This window comes from Oxyura jamaicensis, chromosome 10, assembly GCF_011077185.1.
Source record: "Oxyura jamaicensis isolate SHBP4307 breed ruddy duck chromosome 10, BPBGC_Ojam_1.0, whole genome shotgun sequence".
Lineage (NCBI taxonomy): Eukaryota > Metazoa > Chordata > Aves > Anseriformes > Anatidae > Oxyura > Oxyura jamaicensis.
In genome coordinates this window covers 12,277,200-12,304,748 of record NC_048902.1, presented here as the reverse complement: position 1 = coordinate 12,304,748, position 27,549 = coordinate 12,277,200, and the positions used below count along the sequence as shown (strand labels likewise).

At 35.7% G+C, this 27,549-nt stretch overlaps 1 protein-coding gene across 2 annotated transcripts in view; it reads right to left on the bottom strand.

The window, feature by feature from the left end:
• Positions 1 to 27,549, bottom strand: part of EFL1 (elongation factor like GTPase 1) — a 71,198-nt gene that overhangs the window by 39,981 nt on the left and 3,668 nt on the right. For both annotated transcript variants that reach the window (XM_035335409.1, XM_035335410.1), the window contains exons 6-15: positions 27,273 to 27,410; positions 26,264 to 26,478; positions 23,536 to 23,659; positions 22,554 to 22,630; positions 22,287 to 22,423; positions 21,719 to 21,841; positions 17,591 to 17,690; positions 8,237 to 8,388; positions 7,378 to 7,556; positions 5,232 to 5,367 (exon numbers count right to left, since the gene is read on the bottom strand). In XM_035335409.1, coding sequence (XP_035191300.1) covers positions 5,232 to 5,367; positions 7,378 to 7,556; positions 8,237 to 8,388; positions 17,591 to 17,690; positions 21,719 to 21,841; positions 22,287 to 22,423; positions 22,554 to 22,630; positions 23,536 to 23,659; positions 26,264 to 26,478; positions 27,273 to 27,410 — 1,381 coding nt within the window. The remainder of the gene's footprint in view (positions 1 to 5,231; positions 5,368 to 7,377; positions 7,557 to 8,236; positions 8,389 to 17,590; positions 17,691 to 21,718; positions 21,842 to 22,286; positions 22,424 to 22,553; positions 22,631 to 23,535; positions 23,660 to 26,263; positions 26,479 to 27,272; positions 27,411 to 27,549) is intronic.

The window sequence follows — 27,549 nt, the reverse complement described above, 5'->3', positions numbered from 1 at the left end:
AATCATAAGTGTTCCAAAACTGAAAACAAAGGTTTGGGTTTTCTTTGTTTCATTCAGTATTTTCTGCTAATTTCAGTAATATTCTTGAGAAAGACTGCCCTCCTGTGTTCACTACGCTGAGATGAGACAGGCCACGCAGCTGGAATCACTTCAAGCTTTTTTTTTTTTTTTTTTTTTTTTTTTTAAATAATCACATTACTGATTCAGAGATTGAAATTAGCCCACCAAATGTTTGCACAGAAATAAAAGGCTGGTGCAACAGCAGTACTGTTCCTAGGGCATTCACATAAGGTGGTAATGCTTGCTGGCTGGCATGAGTCCTAGAAAGCCATTCTGGGCCTTTAAAATGGCATCGCTGCTTGCAGCTGCTCTTTGCTTTTAACAGAGGCTGCTTATTAAAAGCTCCTAAATTGTTCAATGAAGTCCTAAAGGAATAAAGTGCTTGTTAGACACCTTGTAATGAGGTTAGCTATACTACTACATAGCAGATCTTCACACCAACTGCAGCTGTACAGCACACATCTTTAGAAAGGTACAGAAAAATCTGTAAGTATGTACCCATAATCACCTAGTTCCCATGTCATATTGTTTAAGCTTCAAGATTCCTTTAAGTGCTTTATAAATAATTAAAGCTTGAAAGAACACTGTGTGGGAAAACACGCATTTTAGAAGAGGAAAAATCTAAGGTACCCAGCTGTCAGTCCTCCAGGAAGTCAGATCATAGCGAGCTGACACCAGGAGTGACTTCTACATCCCTGCTTTTAACATCATCATTTGAGCAGTTAAAGAAACAAATGCTCTTAATTTCCTAGAACACTTGATACTCACACGGCTAACTGCATTTGAAAATATCCAGGAAATTATCTAGCCTCTTAGGAGCACTACACTAAAGCACTATAGAAGTAAGCAGAAAACTTTGCTTTTAGCAGTACTCAATAAAACACAAAAACCACTTACGTAGTGGTACCGGCAGCTCTATGAAAAATCTGATTTGGATATGTGAGCAAACAAAACTGTTGTGGTACTTGTGGATAAAAACAGTATACAGCTCAATTTTAGGATGCATATTACTCTGAACTTGTGCACACAAGCATGCGGCACGCTTTCAGATACATTTTAGTTCATTGCAATAAAATCTATCACTTGGTGATCCTTCAATTATTTACTCCTAAAAACAGCAAAAAAAAAAAAATCACACAACACCGACAAATTGTAACAAAATCACTTCTATATATATGTAACTACGCTTTAAAAATACTGCCAGTGTTTTCAGAAACATGTTCCTTTGTTTTTACATCAGCATTTGCTTAAGTTGCTTAAAATTAAGAATAAGTATCTTCAGCATGAGGGTCCTATCCTTTCATCTGTACATGACATCACAACAAAGAGTACTTCTTTTTGCCTATTTAAAATACATTTCTGTGCTACCTTCAACAACTCTTTTTTGTTACTAAAACATTTCTAACCCTTTTGGATAGAACAAAAAAGGCATTTTGCCTTCTATTATAGGACAGCAGTAAGAAAAAATAAATTTTGTGCCAAACGTATTTAACAGAAAGGAAGGGATTAAAAAAAGGAAGCTATTATGTGCATCTGGAGGGCATGTGCTTGCTCAATCTTAACTAGGGAGCCCAAATTATTTGCTACTCATACATTCCCTTGTAATATTCCTTTGTCACTTTGGGGACTGCCCATTAAGTTCTTTTTATCCTCTTCAACCACAAAAATATCAGAACAAGTGTTACAAAATGAAGCTTTTCCTGTATCTCTACTTCTTCTTTGTCAGGAAGGCAGAGGGGGAAGATTCTATATGTTCTTCCCCAGGAACAAGTGAATCAACTGTCTCCACTTCCTTACATTCTCCAGAATACAGCCATGTTAACACTTCAACACATGTGATAGAGGTAGTTGCTTTTGAGAAAATATTGTTAATACAGATACAAAACTGAAATAATTTTAAGCTTGCCTGTAATTGTCCTATTTGCCAAACTTTAAATGCTGTTTAACTAACTTTTTGTTTTCCCTACTGGCATAGAAGCAACATTTTTTCACACATGAAATGATATAAAAAATACCGCTTCCGTGCATCCTTCATTAACAACAAAAAATACTTCTTAGTATTAATTCTTCTATTTGTGTTCTAGCATCATCAATCTCTATCTACAGTTAGCTAAGTAATACCAAATACTACTTGGCAAACAGATGAACTTGCATACCACATCCACATTAAATCAATTAATATTTCATTACTGGAGCATTTATAGTTTTCCTTTTTATAAGAGAAACTAAGCATTAGTAAGAAGAACTGAGATGACTACAGGTTAACAGATTTCACTCAATAGCTGTCAAACACAACACATCTGGAGCAGATACTTGGATGGCAGCAGGAACCTCCAGTACAGTAGATGTTTCCTGTATAATGGGAAGCTCCCCAACAAGAACCTAAGCTGCTGTAATAGTCAATAGACAAAAAGAAGTTAAACACATTTGGGTAGCCAGATGACTGTCTATATTAAGCTCCTTCCTCCGATACATTTTTGTCATAGCAAAAGAGGACACAAATATTTAGAGAGAGTGGGGCAACTACAGTAGCTTGCTATTTGCATAGCATTAGATTATGTAAAACACAGGTCAGAGTTAATTATAGTGCCACTAAGAACATGCAAGGATATATCAGTCAACTTGTCCCTGGAATTTAATATTGAAGTGCTGTTTCTCTCCTTACAGACATAAAAGGTCCACATTTTTAGAACAGCACATGGACTTCTGTGATCACTAAGGTCCATGATACCTTTTCTTTCTAACGGGTGCTCAGGCAGTTTTCAAAAGGTGAGCATAAAACATGCCCAAGATGTCTCGGAGTTAAAAAATATCCTAACTAATTTTGAGAGGTATATTTAGGTGATAATTATCACACTAATGATAGCGCAGAGCACTTCTATATTTGGAATTTAAGCATGGTTTTGATATACATAGTTAGAATTTACAAAACAGATTACAGTGCTTCTATTAAGATATTAAGATAATAATAAGTCAGGTATTTTGTCAGAAAGGAATTTTGCTCTTCATAGAAAGTTCTGACGAATCAGTTTAAAAAGATTTATTACAAAGCCTTTATTATCCTTGGTTCTCAAGAACTTCTTCATTTGTTTGTTTTAAGTTGAAGTCATATTTCACCCCCTACCCAAGGACTGCAAAAAATGTATAGTAGTCGCATAGACTGCAAAGAAGAAAAACTGTGAATTATTAACTGCTATGTGGAAGGAGGCAGTATTTCGTGTTTGCCATACCACTTGAAAATGACATACTGCTTAAAGCTTTTTGAGAAATACTTTTGACAAAACTTTTGCACTGTAAACTTGCAATACAAATTAACAATTGCAAAACAGGCTCTTAACTTCCAGAAACTCAGAACAACTTTCCACAGCTTCCCAAAATGGCTATGCACAGTAGACAGGGAAATGATACTATTTTTCAGCTGACTCTTCATGAATTCTTTGTGTTCACAGTATGTTTCATTACGTTTTCCTCTGCTAGTATTTTGCTACAAGTTTCTCAGATTTTTAACATTTATAAGGAGATTAGTATTTTAAGGAAAAATCTAATCCACCACAAAGACCAAGGGATAAAATCTTCATCTCCACTGACACAGCCTATGTCTTAAGCCATTTCTTTGATCATTAAACCTTTGCAGAAGCCAGTATGAAGAGTAAAAAGGCTACTTGCTCATTGTTACCAAGCAGGTTCTTCCTTGTAAGAAACAAACAAAAACACAGGGAAAAAAAATCCCTGTACCATGAGTTTTAAAGTGGAAATAGACGGTCATGATTAACTATGTATTCCTTATGGCAATAATTTAATTATACAGAATAAAACTACAGAGCTTTCAGAAAAGCTTCCTTATTTTACTAGATAATCTACAAGTAATTTCCTTATATGGCTGAAGAGAAATCATCACTGTATGCTTTGAAGCTGGAGGATAAATGGCCTTTGAAACAGAAATCATTTTTATTAAGAGGAATAATGAAAGTCCTGCTTCACCATTGTTACTGATTCTATTTATATAAAAGTATTGCATTTTCTCCTGAATGTGGTACATCATGAAACAGGTAAAACGTTTATTGAATTTATGTAAATTAACAACACAACATTATGGGGAAATGGGAGAAAATCTAGCTAGAAGTTATTTAGGGCTTTTACGTTTTAAAATTTCTTTAACATCAGATTTAAAAAACTAATACTTAAGTTTGTATGCTGTAGATAAAAATGAAAACCTGTTTTGTCAATATGTAAACAGAACATCCAATGATCTCAGAGAGATGACATACCAAACAGTTTGGCTAAAAGCACTGAGCATTAATTCTGATCTTAAGATTCTAATAAACTTCTCTAAAGATGACAAACCTTGTGTCACCATTTAGAACTTTCTTATTTCCTGACTAGTATGCTTTTGTTTATGGAAAAGCTACAGACCACTGAAGAGTAGTTGTTCTCAGAAGTAGAGACTACTCACAATTTTTTGGTAGTATTAGCTGTTTATAGCTCATCCACAAATTGAAAAAGACCCTACTTCTGCATTTTACACTCTCTAAATTCTAAACAGTATTTTTGATATTAAAAAAAAAGACAAATGAAGGACAAAATCAAAAACGAATGCTATTTAATGCTCTAGAGCAAAACAACTTAAAATCTGGCACAGAAGAACATACCTCAGTGATTACGATGACTTATCATTCACAAACATGCGCATGGAAAAAGTTCAAAATTTGCCATAGCAGTAACAAATAAGTTTTAGCACCATATTTTTGACAGACCCATTAATAAAACTACAATTATCCGCATCACTAGAAACGTCATACTACAGTGTTTCCACTGTTGGGAAAATGTTATTTATAATCCTTGCAGTTTAGAAAATATTAGACCTTACTGTTGCCTTTGGCAATTCCTGGCAGTGATGCTTACCTGGCAATACTCCAACCTGAAGATAACAGTAAATAGGGCTCCTGTAATCCCTAGTTTTCTCTTACTTATAATTTTTTTCCCACTTCACCATTAAAAGTTCACAGAAGTTACAATGAGTGCCTTCATTTTTTTGCACATATAATATACCTAAAAATATACAGAATTTTATCTAAGTTTTCTTATCATTAATCGTATCAAAATAATTTCAATGCATATTGGATGATGTAAGAATTCAAGCTCTAGGAAATGAAATATTAGTTAAGTCTTACCCAGAACATTTCCTGCAGGTACTTCTTCAAGGTCTTCAAGTTCTCTTCCCATAAGCAAGTAGAGATTCTCCAATGTACAGCAAGTCATATGAGGTACTGATGGCAGATCATCTGTAGCAGAACACTGGGATGACAGCTACAAGGAGTAAAACAACCAGTGTTGGATATTTGTTGCCTGGTACTGTTACAAACTTCTTCCTGAAAATCTCCTTGCATTTCAGAACTAAGAAATACATTTTAAACCATTTTCATTTCAAAAGCCAGATATTCAAAACTAACACACTTACTTATCTCCCTTCCAAAAACATAGTTTTGTGGCAAACAATGAAATATTACCACGAAAAACTAAAAACAGTGTTTGCTTTGTTGTTTAAGTGCATACTAATTCTCGCTCACTGTTCATCATCGCTGATAAAACACACATTAAGGTAATTTTATAAGCAATGAACTGCTACAATCACATTCTCAAAACATTTAACACCACTTTTTTCAATACTATTACACACTCTCCTGTTCCCCCCAGTAACTGTTTTTCCCATCACAAATTTTCTTTACTTATGCATATACTGGATTTCCTGTTAATTAATAAATGCTTAGTGTATTTTGGTAGTCCCAAAGCTTACAGTGAGTTTACTAGGACAATCAGACGAATGTGCAAAAACAAAACACATCTCCACAGTAACGGACCTCAAACTTTCCTTCAAACAAGATAAAACTTTTTAGTCATTAGCAGGTAGACTTCTGAGAAGAAAGTCTGAATTGGGCTAGAATATGCTTGAGTAAGGTGCTTTTATTGGGATGTAGAAGTTTTATGTTTTGCTTTAAATTCTGCAACCCAATTGTATTTAAACAACATAAGGAAGTCATATTAAACAATTAAATAAGGGGAGTTTCATCCAGACGTCTCTCTAGCAAAATCCATCTTTGAAGAAATGCCTCTGCATTGCGGGTACTAAGATTCGCCTGTTATTGTCTAAGACATTTCAAAATTACTAAGCAATGTCAAATCTAACTTCAGCTAGAGTCAGTCATACCTAAAAGGCTAATGATCTCTTCACCTTCACAGAATTTGAAATAGCTGCTTTTAATAACATTTTAAGAGTGCAATCTCCAAGCAGGTGTTTGAGGCACCATCTTCACATTTTGTGATGAAGTTAAGATCATAAATGCACATCTAGTATTTATGAACATACTCCATCACCTTAAAGAATTAGGCTGAATGCATTCTTTTTAAACCCCAAATAATCTACAGCACAGTCTAATCAAATGGACCTAAGCAGGCAAAGTAAGGACGCAGAAAACCAAAGATTCATCAAAATTGAGACTACTGTTTATCCATAAGACAATGGCTGACTGCTTCCAGCCTCCCAGTAATTTAACATAATTTCCCAGGTTTTAGAAACTCATTTTCAGTAAACGTTCTAACGCCCAATGAAAATAATACAGCTGACAAAGTTAAAAAAAAAAAAATCCTACTACATATTATTTAAACCTTCTCAAATCCCCGACAAATGGTGACTGTATCAGAGTAGACATTTATTTATGCTATTTTCAAGTCTTTGCACAATTCCTCTGCAAAATTTTGCAGAATTCCATGGATGTACAGCCAGTATATTACTATGAATTGTTCTCATTGCAAATCACCGGATTCCGCGTTTAGCTGAAAGTCAGAATAAGCTTTGAATCATTACGTGCACTTAGAAATATTCAGGCCCTTCATGTCTGTCCTCAGTTTCATAAAACTCAAGGGTTTTAAATCAAATTATTTTGAATCTGATTAAAAACAGGTTGCATGTGTAGACATTTAACCAACATCTTTTCACAGAGCAGCGCAAAACAGAATACCCTTTATTAGACACAGACAGGATGTAATTTCAAGGATCATCTATTCATCTACTTCTCCTAAAGAATATATGCAAAGTCTTGAGATCTTCAGTTGAAATGAAATAATACAGAAGGTTCATTCTTTCTTTATCACAGCAACTTTATTACTAAAATAAACCATGTTAATTCCCTAAATTACTTTGCTACGTTTTGGAATTTTTGATTGGAACCTTGTTTTGAGCATGCAATGCGCAGAAAGTTAAGTCAACAATATTTCAAAAATAATGCCAAGTTATGGAAACATTTCACTGTCACCTCTTACCTTATGCAAGGACTCGGCAGGATCATATTTTGGTCCTAAAACAAAGATCTTTTGCCCTCTTTTCACTACACCACTGAACACTCTAGCAAAAGCAATGAAAGACTCCTTGTTATCTGCTTCCTGTTTTGCTGCCTTTGAGGTCGCGATCTCTGTTTGACCAGTGAGCTGTTGCTCTTCACCTAATCAGTTAGAAAAAATAGATCAACTAAAAACAGTTACTACCTCATCAGCCGAAGGAAAAAAATCAATTAGATACTATAGTATCACATCTGATGACACATTCAAAGACAAGAACCCACCACTGTAACCCATACTTCAGTCCCGTTTTCCCAATCACTGCTTTTATATACATTTTTTGTTGTTAAATAAAACACTTATTCTTGTATATACTTAGAGGAATTAAAGTTATGTTGGCCTAAAATACACTAGCAACAAGTCCATAAGGCAACTCCAGCAATAAGCTAAACCTGAATTTTTCTACCCCATAAACGTGTTTAAAAATAAATCATTCTGTATTCCTATTCAGAGTGGAAATTATTTAATTTTTCAGCAGAGCATCCCCTTAAGGCATCATCTATCTTCAAGTGACTCAAAGTACTGAGACCAAGAACATTCTCAGGCCAAATAAACAGGTATCCATGGCATTATTACAGCATCTATAAATTATCAGCTTGCCTTTAACTCCGTCCCCTTTAACTCCCTCCTTGCTCTTCATTCAGTCCCATCTATTAAACTTTTTGGACTGGAGTGCAGATGATTCTTTGCAAGGTACACAGCTCCATAATCAGCCCCTTAAGACCACCTAGACACTAATATTAAATATACTATGAGAAAAAATGGATAGCAGATCATTAAATACCTTTTGTATCACCAGTGTTTCCAGTCACTTCAGATGAATTTTCACTTGAGGGCTTTTCTGACAACTCCTTCCCTTGATTTGCTGCCATTTTTTCTGCGTGTCTCCGTTTTGCAAGTTCACGTCGTTGAGCTATTTCTTCTTGAGTTAAAGGCCTAAATTGTATTTTAAAATATTAGCATTTGGAACTGCCCCTTACTTTAAAATAGATTGTAAGAATTTGAATACTATATTCAGCAAAAGAAAAAAATACATAGAATGCCTTTTGTCCCCTTGATACTATGTATTTTTAGTCAGCTAAAATAAACAAACTCTTCCTCTACCATGTTTAGAAAGCGGTTACCATGTTAAACTTCTGTTTATTTCATTAAAATAAATCTAGTTTCTCCCACTGATGTGTGAATTCTCACTTTCTTGGAAAAGATCCAAGCCAATTTTAAAAATTGCTTTTCACACTATGTCCAGTATATTATTCTGAACTAGAATGACAGCTAAGACTAAACAGTGTATTAACCCAGACTTATCGATACCAAGCTAGTTAGAAAAAATACCAGACTTTTATTCCAAATACACAGGGATCAAATATTGTCATTTCAACGAGCTTGTGATATTTTTTCTATTCTAAGGTAGTCTTTACAGTAAAGTGTTCAAATACAAGAAAAAGACTTTGCCTTCTATAGTGACTTTTCTATTAAGTGAATAGCTTCATAATGGACAAAAGACTTCACTGAGGAAACAAAAAAGAGAATTGTAATACTCTGATGCAATTTCCATCTACTCATTGGCAAACCCTAACTTAAAATCAAGTGCTTTAATGTAAGATTTAAAGCAAATAATAATAATAAAATAATATTAATAATTAAAGACAGGCATTATAGTCCTTCCCTAAGGCCATGTAAAGAGATGATCCACAATTTTTTGTGTAACATGCTGTCAGGTGCCTACATTAAAAATCACTTTTATTACTGTGGCTTAAAAGATGGAAAAAAAAAAAAAGATACATAGACTTGTTTCATTGGAACTAGAATGCTTTCAATTTTATAATTTTTTTCCCCCACTGTGAGCAATGGAAATATATACCACTTTCCAGCATTAATAATTTGTTTCCAAAACAACAATCAATGCATTTTTTACATTATATAATTATTCTTAATAGAATTCTAACCTAAGAGAAGAAATGGAAGAATTCTCTCCATCGTAAGCATGCATTTATAAAGCACAACTGAACAAACTAATCACCAATGTTATATGCTGACTTCATCTCAAGAAGTGAACCTAATCCCTTAACAAAACCGTATATGCATGGAGTATCCTTACACCTGCATTTGCTCATGTGCTGCAGGCAAGGCCAACAGTTCTTAAGATGGTTTAGGATTCTTCCACTATCAAGCACCCAATATGATGAACAGAGCACTAGAATCAAAAGTGCCCTATTAGTTTTTGCTTGTTTAGTAGCCTTGGACAAGTCACCTTGTCTCTCTAATTTTCACATTTGGGAACTACACTCCTCTGCAACAAAACACTTCAAGATTTGCTGAGCAGTAGTAGCACTAATGAATAATAAAGAGAAAGAAAATAGGAAGAAGCTCTACAACATCCTTTAGATTATTTTTAAATGCTTAATAGGACCCTTCGCTTCACCAGAAATCTTTTTGGGAATTGAAGAAATCAAGTGTTATATTGTTATGTATTTTATATGGTTGTTATATTTATTAATTATTGTGCTTAACTTGATCCAAATATTCAACTGAAAAGGGCAAGAAAACTATATACGAAATAAAAATATCTTTTAAAATTACCTAGCAGAAAACCTTTAATCCCCCTGGGATAAAATGCCAGAATTTGATGCATACTTTCAGAACTTAGAACCTGGAACAGATTCACTACATGCTACAGGAAAGGCAAAAATGAGAAAAAATTGCCCCTGTAAACTTCTCAGAAAGTTTTTCGTGTTTATTTATTTTAAATAATCTCTTACACAGTCATTGTAACAGAATTAAGAATCTGCCTCTCTGAAATTTGGGACAATGTGTTATTTCTGTTTGATTTGTTTATTTTATTGCAAAAGAGAGTGAGTCTTAACAATAGAAAATGCAAAGCAGATGGTGGAGAAGAAAACTTTTTTTATGATGATTTTTTTTCCTGAAGGCAGTTGTTCAAAGCTATTTAAGGGTTTGGAATGTCTGAAAAATTCCCAGGGGAAAGAGATTGATAGGGAAAGTACAGATGAGACAGCCAAGGGATGAATGCAGTCTATATATGATGGCATAGTATGCACATGAAGACATATGCATGCATTCCAACACATTTTATTGTCAAAAAAGGCTTTTCATTTGTGTAAAAAATCCTGAGAGTAAAAGAAAAAGGTTGTTTGTTCCCCTCCTCCCTCCTACTTCTGTGTTATCTTTAGAAGTACCACTATATTTAGGTATCAGATAGGCCTTATCACAAGTGTTAAAGGTACCTTAAAATTCTGAATGCACTGGTTACAACATAAGTTGCAATACACATAAGCCCAGTTAATTATATTCTCAATTTGATAAGAAGCAGATTAAGTGTGGGTAGGTCTTTAGCTAGTAGGTAAAAGCTAGACTTCCACCCTGGTTTGTGACAGAGTCAATTTCCACAGAATTAGTCACTTCTAGTGGGATGATTAGAAACCACAAAAAAGAGATGTCATATAAATCCTTATACATAATTATAACACACTCAAGCAGAACACAGCACAAGATAGTTGCAGATCCAGTGTCTTATGTGCATTAATCTCCAGTTTAAATTATACCCTGATTTATTCAATTTCTCCAGTTGGTGAAACCAATGGGAAGCAAAATCAATTTCGAACAAATGCTGACCAAACCAGATGAGAGGTGCTCTTCTCTTCCTCTTCTCTACCATATTTCTTCCCTCCTCCTTTTTCAGTGCATAAGAAAAGCACAGGAAAAAACAGTAGAAGTAACAACGGAGAAAGAGATTCTCTGCCTTCAAAGAGATGCTAAAACATTCACACTGCACACATGAACGACACACAAGCAACAGAGCTGACTTAGATGGGCAACCACATTATTACTAACTCATCTCGAGCTCAACCACATTGTAAGCAAAAGCTATGGAAATAACATGGCAAACAGTGGAATTTACACAATATTGTCATCCAGTAGATTGGTGATTAAATGCATTGGACTAGGTGAAATTAACATGCTAATGCCAACTTTTTCTTTATTCCCATAGTCGCCAAGGATAACTCAGTTTAGTTCAAACAAGGACAACTAAACCTCTTCATCCTGTGAATGACAGCTTTTCTACCCTTCCATCCTTTCATGTTATCAAAGAGAGACTTCGTTCCAAAAGATTTGAAAAAAAAAAATCAGAGTGAATAATCAAATAAAAAATGGCAACTGATTTTTTTAGAGACACTCTTAGAGATTTTTTTTCAAAAAACTTTTAACTTTTAGACCATTTTACAAAGGAAAAAAAAGTCAAAACAACTGATTTCCAAAAGACTGATACTACCCACAACAGGCTGAGAATACTTTCTCTCCATACAATTTTTATCAGTTTAAATTCCTTGACCTCGCAGACATATGCTTGATTCCATCACACTAAGGAGGTAATTTCTGTTAACATCTTTAAATCCAAGTAATTTACAGAGAATCTTCTGTATTGCTCTTCATTTCATGACTCCACTCTTCAGAATTAAGTTCTACTTCAATCCTTGGCTGCTGTTCTGCTCACCATCTGGTACTCAGAGACTTCAGACAACCACATCCCTAGGGACAGCTCTCTCAAGTGCAGCTTGTTTGTTACAATCCAGCATGGAGTATGTCCAGTGGTCTTCCTAATCCTTCTGAAGTACCTGAATTTCTGGATTAAGCTGTTTAATGCTTTTGCCTTGCAAATCTGCTTTATTATTTCCCAGAACTAAGAGCCTAAATTTTGAACAGCAACATCCATAAAGATCACTTTTAAGAACTATTTCCATTCATAAGCTAACATACAGCAACTAAAATTTCATATACTTTCTAATGCAACTACAATCACTGTGCTATTCACAGTAGAATTAACTGTCTATACACAAAACAGACAACTGAAAATTATGCAAAACAATATTTACATAAAATGTTACACAATGATCTTACAGAACTTCTGCAAAGAGGTATACTGGACACATTTTTCATGTTTTATTGTACAGGGAAGATCATTCGCTCTGAGATACACAACAAAACTAAGATATTAATATTAAGCTGTCATACCTTATCTTGAAAAACGCCCTTGGCTGATATACTGACCTTTGATTTATCTCGCATACTAAATATGCAGTAAAGACAGATGAAATGAAACTTGAAAGAAAATAAAACTCTTCCAGAATGTTATATGCTTTTCTCTCTGAACTTGCAATTATGCAAACTAAACTTCTTCAGAGATTCAGATTTCATCTCTTAAATCAGTTCCAAAGATTTTAGCTGGAGTCAAATGTATGCTGTCACAATGAAATTTAATCATAATCAGTTTGTTTTTTCATTTTTGAAAAGCATATAGTACTCTATTAATTGTATAACTGGTACCATCTCCAATGTTAATTTGTAAATCTGACAATCTGTTCAGATGACTCATGTCAAATTAGTTTCTAATGCACCAACTACAAGTTAGTACAAACTACACTTCTGTTTAATGCAAACAGATGATGATGGGTTCAGCTCAGAGTGAAGTCACTGAAAATCACATTGCTTTTACATGTAAAAATTCATTTACTCACAAGAAGATAGTAACTTTTTACAGAACTGGGATCTTTACAAACTTTCTCTTACTTTGATCACAGCAACGTAAAGTGTTTTTAGCTGAAGGCTGGGCAACAATCACAGGATTTTTATTTTTTTTTTTTAAATACAGTCTTCAGGAAACAATAGAAAGAAAATTAAGTACACTACAATATCTTGGTTTAAGACAAGACTGTGGTGTAGCTTGGTTGTAAACAAGCTACACCACAGAAAAAAAATATTACCATAGCACCACTAAATAAGCTTGGCATTATTACATGAAGTAAGCAGTTCCAGAAGAAGCCAGTCTGGCCCTATTTTCTATTGGTTTTAGATATTATAACATCTAAGGTGAAGTAGATCACACTAGACAAATTAGGACCCTGCTAAAAGAGTATACTCTGCCCAACCACTAATCCACAAAATTTACTGGAACTTGGTATCTGTAAAATCTCCACCTTTGTCTGATTTGGTTGGAATTAGCAAATGATTTCACAAGTTCAGGCAGAAGAAACTGGAAGACAAAGTATATTTTCACAATTCTCACTTCATTATAAAACTTCATAAAGAAAATACCTCAGTGTCATAGTGGTACAAGATAAAAGTCAATTTTCAAGTCTTTCCAGAGCAAGATAAATATAAGCTGCCAACCAGTTGTAACCTGACCACAAATTAAATTTCCACATCTTCTACTGTTAAAACTGACAAATTTTGTTATTCAACCAGGAAAAGCAAAAACCTAGCCATTTTAGTATCAAATCTATTGATTTTTAAAGTCACCTTTTAGAGCGTATTAGTTGCCAACAGCAGTCTCAGAGCAGGTTGTTTTAATTAAAAATCCTTTATCATTTACTGTATACCCTGAACTTAAATCATTTCACTTTCCCCAACCGATGCTTAAAAAATATTACAAGCAGATGGCAGAAATAAGGCAAAATATAAAAACTACAAAGTCAATTTGCAGCTACTACAAAAGTTACAGAAAGATAGCATTATGCAGAACTATCTTGCAAAAGGAGAGAAAAAGACAACAGAAGCATGGATCTACTTTATTCTCTCTAGAAGCAGAAGAGAGTAAGCCTTGAGGGAAAAAAGGAAAAAAAAAAAACCAAGCAAGCACTCTATGGAAAAATATCTAATTTTTACATGTTTTAACGTGCTTAAAAATATCCACCACTGAAAAGGATGCAAATAACCTAGCCAACAGTTGGTATAGCAGTCAAACATCAAAACACACAAGTACAGAGTTATGTCCCTTCAAATTTTACAGGTAATTGAAACAGACAATAAGGATTAATGTCTTTAAATTAGTACACATGAAACCACTATGGTAAGACACTAGTAACCTACATATTTTAGGCATTCTTTATTCCTCCCTATGTTCAGGGATTCTTAAGTAACATTCTTACGGATCCTTAATTGATCCTCCTTGTTCAAATACTCAGCTCAACACTCAATTATGTTAAGCACAATCTTCTCTGTGCAACTGTAAATAGCATATAGGGGCCATTATAATTCAAAACATATCTGGAACCACATTAGGGCAATATGTTTTTAAAACATTTATGTTTTGTTTTACCATCTTTCCTTCCTTTTTTTAAAAATAAACTCCTTTCCTATTTCTTCAAGTCCTGCTGACCTGTAGAATCTTAACAATTAAAACACTGAGAAATACATTCAGCTGTATTACTATTTTTCAAAAAAACAGAATCTGTTACTTCAAAACAAAATTGCTAATGCTACCTAATCAGCAAAATTACATGGTGCTGATAATGACTGGCTATCAGAGAGAAAGTCATATGGTTTCATTTTAATACTAGACAATTAGTAACTAATTGAATAATTTAACATTAAAGATGGCAAGAAACACTTTTCAAACTACCAAAACACCACGATTTTCTATTTATTGAAGAAATCGGGGGAAAAGACATATTGCCAACGGCCATAGCAAATACCCCACAAGTCTACTAGAAAGAATTCCAGGCCAGTTATCACTCTCCTGCATTATCATCTCTGAAAACCTAATTTTCAGTGATTTAATCTAGACACGTTTTATATTTTGTTTGTACTTTGGACTAGCTCTGCATTACTTGAACTCGGTTAAATATAATCCTTCACTCAGCTCAATAAATAACTTGGTTTTTCAAACCAGATCAGTGATGGTCAGAATCACAGATTTGTTATGCAGGATGCATCACAGCACAAAAATGGAATCTCACTTGTATTCTGAACACCAAAATATTAAGCGGTGTGTTTTTTCCATATACAGAGAGAATACAACCAACAACTTAAAATGCATGAGCTCCTGTACTGAGCGCATCATTTGAATAAAAAAATAGAGGCAGTCATGCACATTTTCATGCACCAAAATACAGGTACCATGTTACACAGCAAATTTCTTTTACATACTCTTTCTTCAGTTTGAGGATTTTTTTTTCTCATTTTCTCTCTTTCCAAACAAAAAAACACATGGCATATAACCACACATAAAAAACAGTTCCCTACCTGAATGGGAATGACTAAAGAGAATAAAAAAAGGCAAATGGGAAAGATGGAAGGCAAGTATCAGAGGAGACAGGGATAGTTTATCCCATAAAGCAGAGTGTTCATGCAGAAGTATGCAAATTACACAGCACGAAAATCATTATCATTAGTACTGGGAAAGTCCAAATCTCTCATATATGGTCTTTTGTGTGAAACCCCCAAAACAAGACTTGCAGTAGACTTGTTTTTTTTTTTGACTAAAATCTTGAAAATATGTCCAAAGCCTTCTGTGTCTGGTGAACATAAAAGCTACCTTTGTCTCCATGTTCCATCCTCATCATATCAAAGAACCTTACCTTGATCATCCCAACTAATAAAAAGAATGGGTCATGATCAGTGGTAGAATAGCCAAAAAGTGGTAACCTCTGCGTGTTTGTAATGGAAAATAACTTCTCTAACAATGAGAGTACCTATCAGGGAAAGCAGGCAAAGCAGGAAGATCAGTGCTATGCTACAATGGTATCTGAGCAGGAACTTGCCTATCAGACCTAGGATAGAACTCGAAGTAAAACAGCACCATCTAGTGTTTGGTCAATCCATAAGTGCAATGCAACTTTTTCCCTAAAGTAAATCACCACGGGAAAGATTTTTTTCTGTGGAAGATTTTAGGTAAGTATGATAGGAAAAAACTGAAGTCTAGAAAGAAAAAAAAAGAGAAAAAACAACAGTAGAAAAATCTTCAAATGTTAATACAGCAACAGCATGATCTTTTGCACAAGTATTTATCAGTAATAGTTTAATTTTGTAGAAAAATTATTAACTTCTGTATTACTTCACTGTACAATGACAATGTAGGAGTTTTTATGATCATAAAAAAATTAAATGAAACATTTAAACAGAAGTTGAATACAGAAAGTGTTTCAGAGGCTTACAGGGATGAAACATTAAGTTGAACCCCATTCTTATAAACTCATCAGAAAAGTATACTTCTGCATAAAAAGAGATGGCTTCAGCTGAAGTATTGCACTTAAGTATGTCAGGGAAATAAAATCAAGAAGGATCCACCTCCCAAAGAAAACAAGGGGGTCACTTAATAGAAAGTTGTAACAAAAAATCTTCCAAAACTCCAAGAAGAAAATCTTTTAAAGTACATTAATGACTTTCAGTTTCATTTTATTTTACACTTCCAATGGACTGGTTCAAATGTAAGCTGTTATGATCATGAAAAGATAAACTTACTGAAAAGGTATGAAAGAACATTACAACTCAACAGTATTTTCAACCAAATGTTCTGAAACTGCATACAATGTATGCACTAGGATGGTTTATTTGGACTAAAGCAGCACTATTCGCCAATAAATGCTTTACTTTAATCCCCAAAAGATTTGCTAAATCTTCTAAAACGTATGATTAAACAAATCTGATCTTGAACTCCATCAGCAAACATCTTCCTGAAGACTGTATTGTATCTCAGATACTTGTGAATTATTTTCACAGATCTAAAACAACTTAGAATAGTTCAGATGGAAGGAACCTTCAAAGACCATCTAGTCTAACTGCCTGACCTCTTCAGGACTAACCAAAGGTTACTTGAGGGCATTACTTGAGGGCCTCATGAATACTAACAGGCACAGAGCACCAACCACCTTGCTCAGAAGCCTGTTCCAGCATTTGACCACCCTCACAATTAAGAAGTTCTCTATGACATCCAGCCTGAACCTCCCCTGACACAGCTATGCTCTGCTCCTGCACACGCTGCCACCAGTTACGAGGAAGAAGAGACCAGCACCTCCCTATCCACTTTCCTCCTCAGGAAGTGATAGAGAGCAAAGAGTTGCCTCTTCTGTTCCTCCTCGCCAAACGAGATGAACATCCTCAGCCTCTCTATGTAGGATATGGATTTCTGCCCTTTTACCAGCTTTGTTGCCCTCCTCTGGATGCTTTCAAGGACCTTAACGTCCTTTTTGTATTGTGAAGACCAGAACTGCATGCAATATTCAGTATGGTTGGTGAGTCCACAGCAACGCTAAATATAGCAGGAGAATCTTGCCAAAGTTTGCAACATGATTTCCTGAAGGTATCTAATGTAGATCAGAAGTTAAACGTTACATTTCCTTACCTTGGTTTATTGTGTGGTAATGCCTTTGCATCAACAGCAAACATTTTGGAAACAAAGACAATAACTGGGGCCGTTCCTTCACTACTGCACTTCATAAAAGCTGAACAAACATAAAAGGAAGTTATTTGCATTTTTTTTCCCAGCAGTACGGACAAAATTAGTTTTCCATGAATTTTATAGGAATTCGTGTTTCTCTCCTATTTCAACAAGTAACGTACTAAAGATAAATTAACAGAAGTGGAAAATTACGCTAACCATATCACTTGATAACTCTGTCTTCAAGTATGTTTCACAATAAAATTAAGTGAGCAAAAGTACAAAACCAGAACTTCTCATAATAAATGGCAAACTATACAGATTCAACTAAACAAGCTGTTTTGATATTTAAAATTGAGTTCATAGGCTGGTTTAGATTACAATGACAAAAACACAGAACAGTGTTTTTGTGTTTAACATTTAGACTGAACTATTCATCCAGTGCCTCAAAGTATTCTTCCTTGTTTCAAATTAAAGGCTGAAGTCCTACAACTGTCTAGACACTTGTATCTTCATGCAATTGCAGCAACTGTGCTACAAGAATGGATCTTTCTCAAAGGCTGTAAGATCCACACAAAACACATTCAATATTTAGGAAATTCCCATAAACATTGTTTTCATCAAACCTGGAGCTCATCATCAAATCCCAAACAGACACAAAACCATTTAAAATTTTTATCAGCACAGAAACTGCCTTCTTTTGTTCTGCCTTTTATATTATGTATGAAAAGAATATATTGTAAAGTGTTTATGCAAAGACTACAACTTAGAACTAACAAGATACTCACTAAAATGTGATGTACTCATTTTCATAACCAAGTGCAGTAAAATCCAAGTTTATGGAGGCAAATTTCTTCTAATTGACTTTATAGAATATTCTATACTGTTTGAAGGATACCACCTTTGTTTTACTTTGGTGAAGGACGAAAGCATCAGTTTCCTCAACCTAAGAAGCAATTCCTATCACCCTGTCAATTTGACAATCACATCTCAAGTCAGCATTTGACATCTCATCACTTTAGATTTCTTAAAGCTCTCTTTTAAACACTGTTCAATAAAAACCTTTTATTACACATCCAAAGTTCAGAAGTCCTTTCAACTGTTACTAGCTTAAGCATGCTATCTTCTCCTAATTTTTATTAAACTAATTATTGAAGTATCAAATAACATTCATTACCTTAAAACAAAATACATGTTATAAAACACATTCAGTTAGAAATACAGTTTTCAGAAAAAAAATTAATACACGTGAGGCCTATTTTTCCCCCTACATACCTATTTGAAAAGACCTTATGGGAACATTCTTTTTGAGATTACTGAATCTGGGAGAAAAATATCATTTCATACAGAAGTTCCAACCCTATAGAGGAGATTACCACATATATCTGGAGAATTACAAGCTTTGTTCACCACTGGACTAATAATATATCAGCATCATTAGTTTCAACTTCGATTTTCAATTTTGCTGAATACTTAGTTCAGCTTCAACAGCGCTCATCTCTCTTTGAGGAAAACAAAGTCAGTAGTTCTCCTTTTCAAGGCATCAGAATTTTTATGACCAACATGTATGAACACAGTTTTTATTTACAAATAATACACAAATAGAAAAAATAATACTAACATGTTATGAAATTTTCTGCATTCAGTACAATAAGTTTATTTTCACTACTGCCTATATATAGTTCTATTACTGCTTGTAGAAAAGTTATTTTACATAGGTCTTCCCAGTTTCTCAAAATTTTGTAGCACAGGACCTGGTGATTAACAAACTTACTATGTATGTTTGCTCAGTTTTGCTTACAGACATCCCAATGTTCAAAGTAACACCTGAATATACTGCTAAACCCTTCTTGAGGAGGAACTGGGCAGGAAATGCTGATCTCAATGAAGTCAATGGCAAAACTCAAAATCCTTAAAACAGGTTTTTGTACCTTCGCTTTACATTCCAGATGATGAAATACATTCGTTGTTTTGGACGTCTTATGGCTCTTACTTTTATTTGCTGCTCTTTTATTGTCCTTGAATGTTATAAAATTACTAAGAAATCAAGTTATATCTTGAGCTATGAAAACGTAGATGAAACGCTTCATGTTTGAAATGACACGCTACATCTTACTACTTCTAATCGCAGTTTTCAGTACATAAGCTACTTTGCAATAAATCCAACAGAAAACTGTTTTTATTTTAGATTACGAAAAGCTGGAACTAGTTAATCAATGTACTTGTAAATATTAAACCTAAGTTCAAGCCCCTACTGGCTAATAATAAATGTTTTTAATACAGAAGACAGTAAAGCATTCTATTATTTCACAGAATTTCTAGGTTGGAAGAGACCTCAAGATCATCGAGTCCAACCTCTAACCTAACACTAACAGTCCCCACTAAACCATATCCCTAAGCTCTACATCTAAACGTCTTTTGAAGACTTCCAGGGATGGTGACTCCACCACCTTCCTTGGGCAGCCTGTTCCAATGCCTCACAACCCTTTCAGTAAAGAAGCTCTTCCTAACATCTAACCTAAAACTCCCCTGGCGCAACTTTAGCCCATTCTCCCTCGTCCTGTCACCAGGCATGTGGGAGAACAGGCCAACCCCCACCTCTCTACAGCCTCCTTTAAGGTATCTGTAGAGAGCGATAAGGTCGCCCCTGAGCCTCCTCTTCTCCAGGCTGAATAAGCCCAGCTCCCTCAGCCACTCCTCGTAAGACTTGTTCTCCAGGCCCCTCACCAGCTTCGTCGCCCTTCTTTGGACCCGCTCAAGCACCTCCATGTCCTTCTTGTAGCGAGGGGCCCAAAACTGAACACAGTACTCGAGGTGCGGCCTCACCAGAGCCGAGTACAGGGGGATGATCACCTCCCTAGCCCTGCTGGTCACACTATTTCTGGTACAAGCCAGGATGCCGTTGGCCTTCTTGGCCACCTGAGCACACTGCTGGCTCATATTCAGCCGACTGTCCACTATCACTCCCAGGTCCTTCTCTGCCTGGCAGCTCTCCAACCACTCATCTCCCAGCCTGTAGCTCTGCTTGGGATTATTACGCCCCAGGTGCAGGACCCGGCACTTAGCCTTGTTAAACTTCATGCAGTTGACCCCAGCCCATCGGTGCAGCCTATCCAGATCCTCCTGCAGAGCCTTCCTACCCTCGAGCAGATCAACACACGCACCTAACTTGGTGTCATCTGCAAACTTACTGAGGGTGCACTCAATGCCCTCGTCCAGATCATTGATGAAGATGTTAAAGAGGACCGGCCCCAGCACCGAGCCCTGGGGGAAGCCACTAGTGACTGGCCTCCAACTGGATTTGACTCCATTTACCACAACTCTCTGGGCCCGGCTATCCAGCCAGTTTCTAACCCAACGAAGCGTGCGCCAGTCCAAGCCAAGAGCAGCCAGTTATTGCTCAATTAGAATCTTAGAATCATAGAATATCCCGAGTTGGAAGAGACCCGTCCCACTTCTGGCTCTGTGGAGGACCACCCAAAAATAAAACCTTGTCTGAGAGCGCTGTCCAAATGCTTCTTGAACTCCAGCAGACTTGTTGCCATGACCTCTTCTCTGAGGAGCCTGTTCCACTGCCTGACCACCCTCTTGGTGAAAAACCTTTTCCTAACATCGAGCCTGAGCGGCCCCTGTTGCAACTTCATGCTGTTCCCTTGGGTCCTGTTGCTATCACCAGAGCGCAGAGCTCAGCGCCTACCCCTCTGCACCCCTCGTGAGGAAGCTGCAGGCTGCCATGAGGCCTGCCCTCAATCTCCTCTTCTCTAGGCTGAAATGAATTCCAAGATGAATTCTGCTGCTTAGAACTAAATACAAGTATTAACCTCATAACCTCCCCAAATCCCAAGTTGGAGTCTTTGGCTTTACATCATTTGCAGCTTTAGTTGTCCAAAAACCATGAACATATGGGATTAAAGAAAAATACAAAGAATAAAAATAAGATATACTACTATGATATGTCACTGATAAACATCAATGTTACTACAAGTAAAATAATCATGAATCTAAGTAGAGGTTACTATGCATTTTATGATCCAAAGACAAACAAAACAACGAAGATTGAAACAACTTTAATGTTAATGGCAGAACACTTACCACTTTTCAGTTCCTGAGTTTCTGGTGGTAAAGAATCAAATGTTCTAGCTCCAACACACATCAATTTTTCCACTCTTTCTGCAGTGATGTCAAGAGGACTGGGAAGCTTATTACACACCATGGCTAAAGGGCATTGCTAAGGACATAAAGAACCTGTTTATATTTCCTTAATGAATAGAAATAAAAGAAAGCATGCCTTCAATGTCTGTTTCCCTAAATCAGGGATATCATGCATTAACTGCCATCAACAACAGACAGCTGAAATCCAGCTCTGTCACTAACATTTGTACATAAAACTATGCAATAAAAGTAGTATTGCTAAAATACCTCGTTTCATAGATTCCTTTCCTAATAAAAAGGTGGATGTTCAAGCATGAAGTTGCCTGAAATATAATACTAACTGTAGATATGTAACTTAATACTATGACTGAGAAAATCAGTCCAGCTAGCGTAGGCATAAACATGAATAGAAGAAAATGATAATACATCACAAACTGAAATATGTGAGCACTCTTCCAAGTCTACAAACTGCCAATAGAACAAAAAGTTGCATCTTTCTTAAGGATACAGAGGACTGCGTCGGATATTGGTAGCCATTGGCTACAAATGGCATTAAGATGAACTTTGGGGTCTGCATGCCGTGACTCCCGTGCACCAATTTTCAATCCCAAAGAGGAGATTATCTTTTCAATTTTTTCTTTGTCTCTGTACAGAAAAATATGAACCATATTAGCATTGCGTAACAAGCATTTATAATATTCCTTGTTTGACTGTTTCAAAAATCAACATGGCACATGGAAAGTGATTCCATGAAGATTTCATAGGATCTTCTCACCTCTTCATAACGGCTTCATATAGACTCCATATGTTGTCCAGCACCAACTGCACAAACAAAGGTTTCTTTCCTTTTGACTGGTAAAAACAAACAAGTTAATTTTCAGCAATTCCTTGCTTTTACAACAGGCTTAAGACTACGCTTCTAACTAATCACTTTCATAAGAAGCATGTAAAACCTTCACTCAAAAACAAGCCAGTTGTCTGTTTCTACACATGATCCCTACTTCAAAAGTTTAATAAAAATGATGTTATAAGCCACAAAATAAACATGGAATTTTAAAGTGCAGAACAAGGGTTTCAATTCCAGAAAAAGAGCCTGGTAAGTATGGAACATGTCTACCTTGAGCCCAGTTATCACCACTTAACCCCCACCTCTTAAAAATAATAATAATAATAATAATAAATCATTAGATAAAAAGAGAGGAAGTCCTGCCCTCTAACTTCGAGTGGTAGAAACACTTAGTGCAAGAGAAGAGCAGTTTTCAGGCCAGTATCTCAGTACAGCATTCAATTACAATTTGGGGCCTCACTAAGGCAAAAGATTTTCTAAATCCTAAATCCTGAGCTAAACCCCCAAATCCAAAATCCTTAGCTCTTGAAGCACTCTTCAAATCAGATGATAGAGGCCCACTCACTACTCAGGTTCCTACACTGTTAGTCTTCTACTCTATTCTGAATCCTTGAAGCTGGAATGCCTCTTATTTTGTGAGCAGAGAGATTTAAGAACAATGGTGGGCACTATCAATTGGATGAGAGTTCTTTCCTGTAGCCTCTGAATGGTTAAGTTTTTGAATGGTCTCATTTCTAAGGCTACCATAGTAACGTTATGCTTCCACAAACGTTGACTAGACAGGTACTGAGCTGAATTCTCAAACTGCAAAATGAGGATTTGGCAAAAAAAAAAAAAAGACAAACTAAATAAACCACAGAAAAAGACAAACTAAATAAACCACAAGTAATATTTCTGACAACTGCCCTACCTGATCACCTTTCATTATCTTCTTTGCTTTTGTATTTAGATAATAATCTCCCCATAAAGTCTTCAGAAGCACTGCAGGCTTGATTCCAATCTTCTGGCTGTACAGTTTTGCAAAATGCTCAATGCTGCAAGAAAACAAAAGGCAACTTGATAAAAGTGTAATGTTGATAAACACAGGTGTTTATCAGCCTAAGCAAGTGACAGCTTACATGAAAATCATATATCTTAAGTCTTTGTTTTGCTCCCACTTTTCCAATTGCCTTCTCTTTAGCTCCCATTTTTTAACATTTGTGCCTGCAAAAACATTCAGTGGCAACAGCTTAAAAAAGTCAGTTATACATTTTTGTTTTGTTTCAAGACAGCTTGAAGACTGAATTTGTTTAATATCTGTATGCTACTCTCCCCCAGTAAAAACAAACAAAATCAAAAATATAACTAAAAAAAATTTCAAGTATTTGAAGTCATGACTCAAATTTATTCTATGAAAGAGGTTACTTTATGCATTTTAATTACAACCTGTGACTAGAATGATATAAAATAAAAATCAAGTATTCTTTCTAGCCACACTTCAGCCCTCAGATGATAGCAGTTACTTTTTTAAGTTAACTACTTTAGGCATTTGTTGTTTAGAGCATTGCTTTATTATCAAGTCTAGCCCATAAGATAATACAGAAACTGTAATACTAAAAGGAAGAACCAATTGTTTTCCATTGGAGCCCATGAATTAATAAAAGTAGGCTGCTTAGGACCTAAAGAGGGACTTTTGAAGCTTCTGCGGTCTCCCCACTGAATATATTCAGTAAGCAGTAACAGCAAAAAATTCTACATTATCTTCATCCCATGCATGCAGAAACAAAAATATACGCAACTGTTCACAACTGGAACAATTCTACTTGCATAGCAATGATATTTGATAACCTCTTATTTGAAATCCAGAAGTCTTGGATTTCTACACACCTAGAAAAAAACATCTATGAGATCTATTTTAGCCATACTTCTTTAGCCACTCTTATAACTTCTTTCCTTAAAAGGTGTACACATTTTTACACCTTTGGAATACACTAAAAATTACACTGCTTCCTGCCATATGTTCAGTGTGCTCTCTCTCCAGCTAGAGACACCAGAGTGTGAGACAGCTCTTAAACTGAAGGAGAAACGTCAATGATTTTGGCAAAAGGGAAAGGGCTGCACTGCACAGCTGAGCGGGGCGTGCAGGGATGGAGGAAGACATTGTGGCATACAGTCATTCCAGGTGTAGGAAAGCTACAAAGCGGTATTTTCAGCATCAGAAACATACTGCACAACAGTTCAGGATACGCAGTTCTGCTGTGTAGCTTGAGAAGCAAAAGGAGCTCCAACCAGGGAGAATTTTGGGTACCCCCAGCACAGTGTGACATAAAGCAGCCAAGCAGCACGTAGTACTGCCCAGTTATGGCCGTGGGCACCATATGCAAAGTTCTCTGCTCCCATCAGGTGTTTCGTTATGTGTGGACCACCAAAGGTATCTGATAAAACTCTTCTAGCCTTCAGAGAAGAAAATGTCTGCCTTCACTCATCTTCTACAACTAAACCTATTTCAGACTGAAGAATATTCCAAGAATCTGAGGATTTGCTTTCAATTTCCTTTATACAACTTATATGCTGTTTTTTTAAATACATTATTATTCATAGCAGATTAAAGTAACTTTTTTTTTCCCTTTTTCCTACAGTGATACGAAATGTCTGAGTTAATTACAAACTCTTCAGCAAACTTTAAATAACAAGTTTTAATCCTTTTTTTTTTTTTTTTTAAGGTTTTGCAACACTAAAGACATACTCTAGTACTGAGTGTATCTTTTTAATTATATAGCCATGATGAAGACAAGGACTCCACCTTGCGGCCAGCAATCAGAACACGTGTAATCTTTACTACAGCATACTGCCCTTCAAAACTAATTACCAAGAACAGGACTGAAAACTAGAACCGATCACAAACTCAGATACAGTAATAATGGTAATGATAAAATGAGCTGATAATTTTCTGAAATTGTTCTGCTCCCAGTTTCTTAATTTTACTTAAATATCTCTGCAATGGTAACTGCTGAAACAAGCATAAATATATTAGGTAAAAGGAGATAAAAAATGCACCTGAATGAGGAAAATAATGGAAAAAAAAGATAGATTAAGACTGATAAGCATAAACACTTAAAAACAAAAACTTTCAAAGACAAGACAAAATCTGATGCAGAAAAAAAACAGTCCACAGTAATGCTGTGACCCAAAACTATATTGGGCAGAACTGAACAGCTGAAACTGCTGCCCTAATGCCAGCTGTCTGTTCTATGCTTGTTACAAACGTCACCATCCCTGTAGCTGGAAGGTCAAGCCTACTTGCGAAACAGCTCTTGAGCTGCTGCAGTTTTAGGCCAAGTCTGGTAAAGCCTCCTGAATATAAGTAATTAATTAACAACATACTAAGTTTACAAGGCTAGGCTGACTGCTACAGAGTGGCTAAGCAGATGCTGTGTAAGAATAACATGGGTCCCCATCTCATAGGCCAGAGTTGGCCGTGTTTTCAGCTGTCCAATGTTAATATGTATTAGAATAGACAGATAAGAAGTTGCACATCACAGAAAAAAATGTTAAAAAAATCTTTAGAAAGATAAAGGAGCTCAAAATACTTTAAATTTGAGATTACTTGCAGAAATCAAAAAAAAAAAAAAGAGCATTAACTAAATAACCACACTTACCCAAAACCCCATCCATCAATTGCACTGGCAAACACCACATTTCCATGGTCTGGCGAAAAATAGAGATGGGAATCATCAGTATCTTCCAGTCCAGCACTCCAGTCATAAATTTGATCTCCAAGTGCTGTGTCTGAAATATTTTCACTTTCTGTTTCTTTCTCAGCTCTTTCTTCTAAGACTTTAGAGGTAAAGAGTGTTCCAGTGACTGCATTGATCTATGGAAGGGTATATAAAAACATACAAAGATTTGTTCACTCTTTCACAACAATTGCAATTAAAATGCAATACCCCCACCCTCCAAAATATAAACTTTATTTTTTAACAACTAGTGCACTTGTGATTCATATGACAATTTAAAACACGGACTTGGTGTATCTAATCCCATCCATCTGAAGACAAGGGGAGTCTGATTAGACCAGCATTTCAGCTTAAGCGTGGTGTGTTATCCAGATCAGTCAGCCATGTCAAGATTGAATCAGATATAGAGCATTATATGGAGCACACTTTGTTTCTCAGAACAGGGAATGATGAAATATAAATATTACTGCCAATGAGTAAACAACAAAGAGGGCAAAGGAAACCACGTAGATAACTATTTAAAAGCTCTTGAAAAGGTTTGAAGGCAATTTAGTTGCCTCCAAATTAACTTAATCCCTGCATATATCCATTATTATCAAGAATAGTCTAAAGACATTCCTTGTCTATCCCCGGCTTAAGCAATGCAACAAAGCAAAACACACAGCACATGATCTCTTAGAAAAGACAGACTCTCTGTCAAACGGTATTTGATTCTCTTTTCTCTATCAAGTGCATTCAGAACCAACTAGAAATAAAACAAATTGGACTAGATATTGTAGTTCTTGTAAGAAAAACTGGTTCTGCTGTGCCAAGTTTATTCCAGCTGTAAACCACTGAAAATTACAGTCTCTTTAAATTCAAGAATGGAGACAAGGCAGGTGGAACCCACGGAAAAATCTGTTGTGTGAACATTACACTATAGTATAAATACCTGCTCTAAGATATTCTTAAGGTGCAAGTATGCTTCTTGAGGGGTGAACTTGAGCTCTACAATCAAGCGATCAATTTTATTTATCACCAATACCGGACGAATATTTTCTAGCCAAGCCTGCCGTAGAACTGCTTGAGTCTATTAAGAAAATAAGAGTTTAAAAAAATCCATTACAGAAAGCTTGATACCACAAGACATAGAATGTTAAAGTGAAAGACAATTAAATCTAAAATTTAATTAAACACATAATAAGATTCTGGTTTGAATGTCAACTTAT